Raw genomic sequence first — 11,741 nt, forward strand, 5'->3', positions numbered from 1 at the left:
TTGGAATGTTGGTGAATTGGTGATTTCTTTTTTCAGAACCATTTAGTTAATGTTTGATACGAGAAATAGGTTTTTTGTGGTTATTGTTAATAGTAAAATGTTCTTTAAAATGTTGAATACGTATATCAACTATCTTCATTACTGAATTACAAAGATTTTTTGTCAGCTTTTTCCCGTTTTATCCATTTCATTGTTTACATAGCTTATTGTATTAAATGGTTTTCTATGTAATACTGTGTTACTATTGGCTTGTGATTTTATTATTTTTCTGTGAAATAGTTGGTTGTCGTCTTGAATAAGCATCCACACAATTTACACTTGAACTATAACAGCTAATGCTAAATAAAGGTATGCATTGTACGGACAAACAACCATAAGCCAACTTGTTTTTTAATATGAAATGAGTATGGCATTCTCACTTTGTTTATGAACGGATGTATGAACAAAAAAGGAAAATTATAATGAAGGTTTTGCAAACTAATGTGAATAAGATAATACGCTTCCTATTGAACATAGGCGAGATGGCTTTGTAATACAGTCTAGTCAAACCTTGTAATTTCTGTATGACTTTCTGAAATTTATTACTATGATATTTAAATGTGAATAAGTTGATAGAGGTTTGCGGCACTTTTGAACGTGGGCAAAAGCAAAAACTGTTGATAGCCTGGTATAAGCACACTAATTGTAAATTGTATATAATTATCGAACAATCATCGAGTAAACAGGCAACATGCTAAATACAATTGTTAACATATAAGCGAACAGAACGTTAAAATAAATTAACATACTATTTATCTTAATGTGAACAGTGACCCAGCATCGACTTTGATTTGCTTTATATTTGTCATTTCGTTTCCTTTTATAGTTGACTATTCAGGATGGGATGTACTCATTGTTGAAGGCCGTATTATTACCTATATTTATTAAGTTCGAACTCATTTGGGGTCTCTTGTGTAGAGTTGTCTCATTGGCGATCATACCACATCTTTCTTTTTATAATTACATAGATAATGATTTCTGAGATAATTAAAAGCGAAAACGCAAACAGGTAAATAATAATACTTGACAACGTTTTAAAAAATTATTTTGCCGATAATCCTTGGCATGCTTGTCAGAAAGTCGCAATGAGAATTATTACCGACGATTTTTTGAAACGGCCAATATTATATCAGAATGACATTTTCTAGGTTTTCATCAATTCAATTTTATTTCACTTGTTTGTCATTTCCACAATGTTCGACAGAGACCACAAGGAATTAAAATGTTGTACTTTGTTGGACATTTTCGGGTACTTTTATTCGACCTTATATAACTAGTTTAAAAAGGAGTTAATAGCATTCCAAGGCATCATTTTGTTTCAATTTATCCAAAATAATTCAACGAAAACGAAACTATCCAGTTCAATTATGTCTTGTAACGGTAAAATGTTGATCTGTAAAATGACTTGATATATTTGCAATGAAAGTGACAAATGTATAAACAAAAACAAGTTCTGTCAATTGAGTTAAGGTCATTAACATATGAAACTCCAATTTCTTCATATATCTTTATTTGTAAAACATAATAACTGATTTCATATAATTCTTAATATTTGATTGATACATTTTAAAATACTCGCAAAGCTTGACAATTTTGTAGAATTTTGTATGAAATTCATAGTGATATGGTAAGGTTCATCCATCTTAATTGGTTTCTACAAATAATCATTTGTTTTTATAAATTCAGTACAGAGTATCAATTTTGAAAGCCAAACGCACGGAAAAAAGTAATTTCGATTTGTATACAAAGAATAGTAGTTTAGACTGTATTTTTTCTTCTTTGAATTAACATTATGGTCTCCTGTACTGTTCTTCTATTACGTGAAGTTTGCAAATAATCGGAATCTTTCATAGTCTTGCACTCTGCCGTGATGGTAACGGCTCAATCCTATAATCAGTGTCGTGTTTCAGATGTTTTTCTCCATGATCTCCTTTTGTGCTCGAGAGCTGATGCTATTATCATGGTTGGATACTGCAGTTTTATTGCTTGTTAGTTTGTGTTTAACTATATCCTTTGTATTATTGGCCATGCATGTGGATTTTGTCACAATATGACTGTTCGTTTTTTTTTACGTTTGACATCGTTCATTGTTAAATAAAAATCTTTCCTTTTCCAACTTCAGAGAGAATGTGTTCTACTAATCGATAGTTGTTGCTTTCCAATGCTTAACACTTTGTTATCAAACTTAGTTTCTGTAATAAAAATAATATCATGATCACCAAGTTCAGTCTGTAATAGACCTGTTTTATATTTAACAGAGTAAACATTTAGACTGACGATATAAATATTTTATATAGGTTGCTGCCCATGTCCACCACCAGGTTGCTGCCCTTGTCCACCACCAGCTTGTTGTCCCTGTACACTTATTGGATACGCTGGATTATAACTAGGTTGTTGTCCATGTCCGCCACCGGGTTGTTGGCCGTGTCCACCGCCCGGTTGTTGCCCATGTCCACCACCTGGCTGTTGCCATTGTCCACCACCGGGCTGCTGTCCTTGCCCACCACCGGGTTGTTGTCCGTGTCCACCACCAGGTTGTTGTCCATGCCCACCACCAGGCTGTTGCCATTGTCCACCACCAGGCTGCTGTCCTTGCCCACCACCGGGTTGTTGTCCATGCCCACCACCGGGTTGTTGGCCGTGTCCACCGCCAGGTTGTTGCCCATGTCCACCACCAGGCTGTTGCCATTGTCCACCACCAGGCTGCTGTCCTTGCCCACCACCAGGTTGTTGCCCTTGTCCACCACCTGGCTGTTGCCATTGTCCACCACCAGGCTGCTGTCCTTGCCCACCACCAGGTTGTTGCCCTTGTCCACCACCTGGCTGTTGCCATTGTCCCCCACCAGGCTGCTGTCCTTGCCCACCACCAGGCTGTTGCCATTGTCCACCACCAGGATGCTGTCCTTGCCCACCACCGGGTTGTTGTCCGTGTCCACCGCCAGGCTGTTGCCCATGTCCACCACCAGGCTGCTGCCCATGTCCACCACCAGGCTGTTGTCCATGTCCACCACCAGGCTGTTGCCCATGTCCACCACCAGGCTGTTGTCCGTGTCCACCACCATGTTGTTGCCCTTGTTGGCCACCGGGTTGTTGCCCGTGTCCACCTCCAGGCTGTTGCCATTGTCCACCACCCGGCTGTTGACCTTGTCCACCACCAGGCTGTTGCCAATGTCCGGCTCCAGGCTGTGATCCAGGAACTTTTCCACCAAGTTGATTAATATGTGCACCACCTGGTTGTTGAGGTCCTGGTGCAGCATTTATTTGCGATGGTGCGTTTCTAAAAAGCTGTCCATTAAACGGATATTGGGTATTGCCTGGCTGGTTACTTGGTCCTCGATTTCTACTTTGAGGAGGACCCCCAAACAATAAAGAACCAAGGCCTGACGGCATCATACCTGACATTAGCGGAGAACCACCAGGCTGGTTTCCCATTCCTTGTTGACCTCTCGGTCCATGTCGGTTTCTTCCACTTGGCAGTGCACCTCCTTGTCCTGGACTTGCCGGATTACCACCAGGTTGTCTCATGCTTGGTTTAGCCCCGGTGTTGCTGCCAGCTCCTAGTGTAAGGGGCCCAGGATTCTGGGAAGCTTGATTAGAGTGACCATTGTTTGCTCCATGGAAGCCAGTTGAAAAGTTTGGATTCATACCTACACTAGATGGGCTAAACTTTGCTCGATGATTATTATTCGATGCATTATTTTTAACTGGAAGGTTGTTTACTATATTTAGATATATTTTTGTTCCTGGAGTTGGTTTTTGACCGGTAGGATGCTGTTGACCACTTGGCAAAGGTCTTGGATTGTGACCACCTTGGTTTGGCCTTTGTCCAGTAGGCTGATACGGTAAATTACTTTGACTTACAGGTAACTGACCTTGTGGATATGGCTGTCTACTGTGACCTTGCGAAGGTGCATTGCTAGGACGGGTGTAATTGTTTGTAATATGAATGTTGTTAATATTGTTTGACACATTTGTGTTATGTATTTTACTATTAACTTTTGTATTTCCCGTATCTGTGTTAACTTGGTAAGTATTGCCACTACCCATCTTTATACCTTGCACAAAATTCTGCACGCTGTTTGATGATCCTTGTGACGGTTTATTTGGGACCCCTTGTCCGGGGTTTTTAGGTTGGCTTAGACCTGGTTGGTTCCCACCTTTCGTTGGTGCGGGAGCGGGATTGATTGCTGGACCATTTTTCTGTTTTCCTATATTGGACAAAATATTTGCATTTTTTGCCAATACAACAGTGTGATGATGAATAGGAACTTGACTTCCACCTGTCTTTGGATTAGCATTCCTTTGTGCTTCTCGAAGTCGCTGTAAAATATTTTTACTAAGAAAAGTCACTTTTCTATATTTAGGAAGAGATCTACCAACGGACGGATTAAACTGAATGTTACGTTGTGGTCCTATTGTGGAGTCAATATTAGCTATATTAGCACTGACTATATTGGTTTTTCTGCTGGTATTTATCCTATAACTACGAACTGGTATTCGGATTATTCGTTTAATATATCGTTGCTTTGGTACACTCTGAAATTATAAAAACATAGTTAAGTATTATGTATCACATTATGTATTACCATGATTACAGTCTTTCTACTATAGTATACATGTATGAAACTGTAAATCCCCTGATAAAACAAGGTTACATGTAGTACGGACTTTATAAAGACAAGTTAGATTACCACCCAACGTAAGCTTATGTTTAGGAGTTTTGCTGTCCGAATGTCATACGCCTGATATAAAGACTAGTATATAATCGTGGTACGTCCTGTTGCACCAACGACGATCAATATAACACAATTTTTTGGGCTCTGTCACGTTTAAAAATTAAATAAAAACGTCACTGAATTGTGCACGAGAAAACACTTTATACCTTTTCTCTCTGCAAAACGACTTCATAAGTGTTAATTTTCTTATATATTTTCAAGAAATAGGCACTGAATATGAAATATTCACTTCATCGTAATTTGACGGTATGACCTCTAACAAAATGAGAAGCTTCTAGTTTGTCTAATGAAAGGATTTAAAATAAATAGTGTAGATGTTTAATAGTTAGCAGATGGTCATTGCATAGGACGGAATTGATGCAATGGAAAGTTGTTGCTATATCGTTTATTTTTTGGTAGTGTTTAATCGATTTTTTTTACTAATGTCGTTTTCTTGCTAGTCATTTTGTTTTTTGTACATCTTCGACTTTGTCGTATCTCTGAATTGGTGATGTCCTCCCTTCAACTATTAAGATAAGGTAATGCAATTGCATCGAGTATGAACTTAGTAGGACAAATCGATGGAATGGCATCGTTAAAGATATATTATTATCTTGAATTAGAGAACATGTCGGTATCAAACCCACAATTTGAACTAGCTAGAAGGAAAGTAGGAATAATTTATCCCTGTATGACGACATGTCTTCCTGTGCGCTTTTATTGTCATTGGATGTTAAGCACGCATAAATCAATCAACAAAGAATAGGAACTGTATATTAAACAAACGGTAACTATAGAAAACGTGTGCTTTAACAGTAATTTTACCTTAACAGTTGATAGATTTAGTAACTTTGATTTTACTCGGAAAACGTCATATAGTCACTTTAGGATACATTTGATGAGTATCTTTATCGACTGCATAAAGAATTTGTGTAAACATAAATTTCCTTTTTCGGCATTCAAATGGAGTTATATATATTTGATAGAGCAACACTGATGAGTTTTTTGTAGATGAAACGTGCGTCTGTCTCAAATACAAAATATCAATCCTGGTATTTATTGAGTTTATTTACTAATCATAATCATACCAACTCATCAAGAATACCTGGCTTATAATGGTTTTAGTAAGCAAAGCTTGTGTATTTACTATTGATAAACAAACGACCCTTCCGAATCATCTGACTACATTCCGGTTAATTTGTGTTTTATTTCAAGTTCATTTGTTTAGAGTTTTGAATTGATTTGTCTTTTTTATTTACAAATATATATTTCACGTTAGGAGTTTCATTTTTTAACGGACGAAAGTGGTTCAGTTTTACCCTGTATCCTCATTTGAACACCCTCGGATATTAAGCGCCTTGTTCACAACCAAGGTATGTTAATATTGATTCAATGTAAATTGTATAAAGATCAGTGTATTCGTACGTTTAAATGTCCACCTAATTTTGCCTAGATATATCATTTTAGAAAGGGATAAATATATCAGAGATGTATACTAAAAGGAGAAGAAGTACTCTATGTGCTGGACGTTTTCATGGTAATGACATAATTCAAGTATTAAAATGCTGCAAGTTGTGTTTGAAAGTGCAATATTCCCACTAGTTAAGGAATGCTACTTATTGTGTATGCAAATAATAATTAGGCCTTAACAAAACAAAACTGTGGCATCAGTTTTCAATTAATAGTAATATTTACGATTTCTCAGTGCCAATGGAATACAATAGTGATGCCAACAAATAAGATAAAGTCAAAACAAACATGCAAATACAATGTTCGTGTCGATATACCAATATATACAGTATTGATTTACTTACATTAGTGAATAGAGATTCTGTTATATCGATCCAAGCTGTCAAAAATAACAAGCTAGCTACCGAACATAATGAAATAATCCGAATCCTCATTTTGATACTTCTCTTACAAGTGACAACCACCGAATGACTATTGAAAGTTCCCACCTTACTTGTTAAACCCTAATGTATCACTTACTTATTTTTAATTTATTCATTAATACATTAAGTGTCATAAAGGAATTGTTTTATTACCTGTATTAAAATCATTTTGAATAAGTAATTAGTGAAAGTCGAGTGTGCATACATTCAGTGGTTTGCCAATGTGTGGTTTCTAATGTTTTGTAAGCTTTCCATCTGTTCAAAACGTCGGAAATTATTAACACACTTTTAGTATAAGTGCGACTTGTACTATATAGCACTATGTTTTGCTTTTCCAGAACAATAAATAATGTCAGTTTTTAATTTTCATTTAGGTTAATGAAGCGGAATTGATAAGGAATTCTTGCTATATTTGTTTTCAAAAATAATAATGTCAAGGTGATGCATTTAAATCTATGATATAAGGGGATGCTGTTTTGTCCGATAGAGATAGAAAATGTGCCTTACAGCAGTTCACCAATAGACCCTTCAAAGTGTTATGGTAAGGGTTTTAAAGAGACTCACACCAAAGAGGAAACTTGGAAGTTTTAAATGAAAAGATCCAATATCAAACATAAGAAGCCAAATACATTATTGATGTGGGAAGAAAAAAACAACCGTTCTGTGTAACCAAGCTTATTTAATGTCGTATTACACATGATTTAATTATATTACAAGTCAAATTATCTAAACTGCAGTATTTTTTCTATGAAACTTCTGTCCTTTAATATCTTCCTGACAAATAGATACATATAATACATTCATCATATACTTAGTGAATTCACTCGAATATCGTTGAGAATATACACCGCTGTATTTATCATTTGTTGCACTACAGATACATAATATGTTTATGTTGCTAAAACATGTGTTGAGGGCTTTTGCAATAAAATTTCATGAAATAATTCAAACAATGTTTCTGAACAATTTATCATGTCTTAACCAAAATGTAGGTCATGAAATCATCATATATGATTGTTAATTAGATACCTTCCAACATGTTCAACATGAATCACGTTTATTGTGCCCCATTTATAGGCCATTTTGTGGACATTATGTTTTCTGGTCTGTGCGTTTGTTCGTCTGTCCCGCCTCAGGATAAAGTTTTTGGTCAAGGTACGTTTTGATGAAGTTGGAGTCATATCAATTTGAAACTTAGTACACATGTTCCTTACGATATGTTCTTTATAAATCTAATACCAAATAATAGTTCTGATCCCAATTTCACGGACCACTGAACATTTAAAAAGATAGTGCGATTTGGGCATCCGTGTTCTATGAACACATTCTTTTTTTTCCAAAGCTTAGCCTTGAGATAAGACATTGGGCAACATTTTAAATGTATGTTTGTTTGAAACAAAGTTCTCTATTGACTAACTCTTCAGGAGTTCGGAACTTTTGTTCATTTTCTTTTATATCGGCCGTTCGTACTTATGTGTGAAGTTTTTCCGTTATGCACATGGCAAGGACGTCAGTGACGCTTTAAATTTTAATCAGAATGCTTGTATATTTGAATCGTTGACAATGACTGAATTGTTAGACATAGTTGAAATTTATAAAAACAAGACTGTGCGAATTTAAAATGTTATCACCCATGGGAGAGCCGTTGTGTATTGGTTATCTTATCGGATTACAAACATGGTGTCTTGTGTTCGATACCCGTACCGGGGGGAAATGTAGGGAATGCATTTTCGGCTCTCCCATGACACCATTTGCGATTAAGGTCTTGAGAAACGATTAAAGTCCGTCTGAAGTGGACGATAAATGGCTGACCCATGTTACGAGAGAGCAACACCTGTTGCACGTAAAAGACACCCTTCTAGATTTAAAAAAGAGAAAACTAGTAACACTACACTCGCATTAAAAAAATTGGAATAGGATTAGTGTAAGTTGTAATTACTTGTTTTCCCATTCTATCTAAATAAATAGGTTTTATCTCATACATAGTACGCAAATATTTGTCTGGAATATGCAAAGTCTTTTATGAGTTTATAAATTATAATAATATATTAAAACATAATAATACTTAAGCCTAAAGTTATCCAACTTCATAATAAATGTTCATTCCATGTTCATGGTTTGAGAATTTTATAATACAGTTCTATAAACAAACGTCACGTCTGTACGTACATTGAGAGACATATAGTTGTATGTGATAAATGCCCATCTGATGAATCGTCCCTTTTCAATCTATAAAAGACATCGACATTAAGGGTATATTTACAAGGTATATATGGTAATGAAACAAATAAGTAGTTGTGATAGTTAAAATTTATATTATTTGATTTTGCAATGAAACCACTCATTGTATATGTAGTTCCGATTTCCAATTTTACTACATACTGCTACTGCTGAAGAAGAACTATGTTGTCCTAAACAAACATGAAAAATGTAGTCTAACCTGAACAATTTTTTTTTTACCAATATATCATCTTATAGATAGGCTTTGAAATAGTAACGTAATATTCTCAGCGTAGTTCGTGTTGAACGGTATATAATTAACACTCATACCGGATGAATTCATGACCTACATTTTGGTTAGACATGACATGGTTAACTTAAATAGATTTGAATGATCGTATGACTACTTTATTTCAAAAGCAATAATCACAAGTGATAGTAACATAAATTTGTATCATGTATATATTAGTGGTGTTACAAATAATAAACAGCGGAGTACACTCAAACAGATTTTCGAGTGAATTAATTGATAACTGTAAATTCAGAAATTAATGCGAGTTTTTTTTTATTATTGCGAAAAATGCGACAGAGTTGTAAACGCAATAATTTAAACTCACATTTTTGAAATATTTCATATGAAATAAACAGGATTTCTCTCAAAATCGAATTTAAGTCTAAAATGACAAAATCGCAATAATAAATGGACGCAATAATTTCTGAATTTTATGATATCGTATTTCCAATATATATACGTGTGTATCCGTTTTTTCTCCTGTTTAATTAATTATTTAATAAAACATTTGAAATTATTTTTTATTTCCGATAAACAGTTTTCTCTTTGGGGCACATCTATTTGTTTCTTTAAAAACCCAAACCACAACTCTTTACGTGGTCTGTCGATGACTAGCTGCAAGTCTAAAATGTCTGCCTCAATCCGATATAGCTTCATTTGTCAGTGGCTAGCTGCAAGTCAAAATGTCTGCCTCTATCCGATATAGCTTCATTTGTCAGTGGCTAGCTGCAAGTCAAAATGTCTGTCTCTATCCGATATAGCTTCATTTGTCAATTGCTAGCTGCAAGTCAATATGTCTGCCTCTATCCGATATAGCTTCATTTGTCAGTGGCTAGCTGCAAGTAAAAATGTCTGCCTCTCTCCGAGTTAGCTTCATTTGTCATTGGCAGTCGAAATTTCCGCCACTCGTTTTTGACTGGCAATTCCTCCATATTGTATTTACTGAAAATTTGTTCTTGACTTGCCTTTTTATGAAATGTTCAACCCTGTGAGTAAGGCAAGAGAATAATAAACACTTAGAATTTGAAAAGTTTTGGTGTCGATGCACTGTTTAATATTTAATTAACATGTGGTGGTTGCTACTTTAACAAAATATTGTAATAAACAATTGCATGTATCTATTTGAATTATATCACAAAAATTAAAACTCAGGAAATGAGAAAATTCACTTTGAAATAGACTAGATATTAAAATCAACAGAAGACATAAAAATGACGAAGATGGAGAAAAATACATAAAAGCACACACTTACACAAATGCTTTTCACAGAAAACACACACCCCTGACTGTTTCTTGGGTTTAATATTCAATTGACCAAATTGAGTGTTTAAAAGTCAAGATCAAAGTTACAAAATCCACAATCTTGATTGTCATCAGCAATCAAAGAATAGTCATTAATCATTACACTAAAATATAGTTCAAGAATTTTGAATCCCCCCCTCCTTTTCTGTATTTTTAACTGAGGAGGTATACTATTACATGTCTTATGATTTCCGTTGTCTGATCGTTTGTAACCTTTCTACTAGTGCAGTGTCAATGCTAACACAATTTATGTCAGTATAAGATTTAACATTGAATGAAATTTGTATAAAACTTTACATATTTCATCATTACAGATGTCACACGAAAACATTGATTGATGAATTATTCCATCTAATTATAGTTAAATTAATGTATATTTATTTTTCTTTTGATTGATTTAAAATTATGATTTTCCGGTCAGAATTTTTGCATTTTAATGAACATTTTTTTCAATTTATTAGTTTAAAACAGATGGTATTGACTAGCTTCTCTTTTAACTGTTTTGGAATATTTTCAAGCGTACTTAAAATAAGACATGTTTGTGTAGAACATGCGGTTGCCATTTGATAAGGTATGAGTCCTTAATTACGATTCAAATTAAAAAATGTAAAAAATGCACAGTATGCAACAGTCCTAAAATTCGTTCCTATTTTGGACTACAATCTTAATCTAATTTTGTATTCACTTTACTACATTTTTTATTGGTTCATATGCATCTGAATTGAATAAACGAATACGTATCTATACCCTGCTGTGTGTTACTTTTATATTAAAAGTATATCGCTAAAGCGCCCATACAAAGTATAAAGAAACGTCATTTACATGAGACGTTTATACCGGAAACCTAACATTAAATGTTTGCACTATATACTCAGTGGCAGATCCAGAGGAGGGCGAAGAGGGCGTCCTTTTTTCTTTTTTTTTAAAGTTAGAATGTATAATGAATAAGACTATATATTTCGTTAACTTTGCCATTTCCAATATATTAAATGCAACAGTTCGCTACTTATAAAGATATTATTTGCCCGCATTTTACGTCAAATATGTTATTGATTATATTTAATATGTCACGTGATTCACTTCCGGCGGATTTGACCAGTACGTCGAAAAAATGTCACTCGGTGTTTTGAAAAGAAATTGAGGATGGCAAGCATGACGCCTTCAAAATGACAAAGATTAGAGCAAGGACGCATTGACACATTTTTCTCTATTCCACCCAATAGAAGGTAATACTCAATTATCTCACATGAACAAAAAAGTTCCACAGCTATAACAATTTGA

At 34.8% G+C, this 11,741-nt stretch overlaps 1 protein-coding gene across 1 annotated transcript; it reads right to left on the bottom strand.

The window, feature by feature from the left end:
- Nucleotides 1-1,807: 1,807 nt before the first annotated feature.
- On the bottom strand, nt 1,808-6,720 carry LOC139495815 (uncharacterized). The gene is made up of 2 exons (XM_071284194.1): nt 6,569-6,720; nt 1,808-4,575 (listed from the first exon to the last, which is right to left on the bottom strand). The coding sequence occupies exons 1-2, from the start codon at nt 6,656-6,658 to the stop codon at nt 2,329-2,331; spliced, it is 2,337 nt and encodes a 778-aa protein (XP_071140295.1). The 5' UTR covers nt 6,659-6,720; the 3' UTR covers nt 1,808-2,328.
- Nucleotides 6,721-11,741: the final 5,021 nt, after the last annotated feature.

Source organism: Mytilus edulis, chromosome 11, assembly GCF_963676685.1.
Source record: "Mytilus edulis chromosome 11, xbMytEdul2.2, whole genome shotgun sequence".
Classification (NCBI taxonomy): domain Eukaryota; kingdom Metazoa; phylum Mollusca; class Bivalvia; order Mytilida; family Mytilidae; genus Mytilus; species Mytilus edulis.

Excerpts from the sequence above, each read along its gene's own strand:
- LOC139495815 (XM_071284194.1), bottom strand. The coding sequence starts at position 6,658 with ATGAGGATTCGGATTATTTCATTATGTTCGGTAGCTAGCTTGTTATTT. Across the intron at positions 4,576-6,568 it reads CAGAATCTCTATTCACTAAT|AGTGTACCAAAGCAACGATA; the intron begins GTAAGTAAATCA and ends TTATAATTTCAG.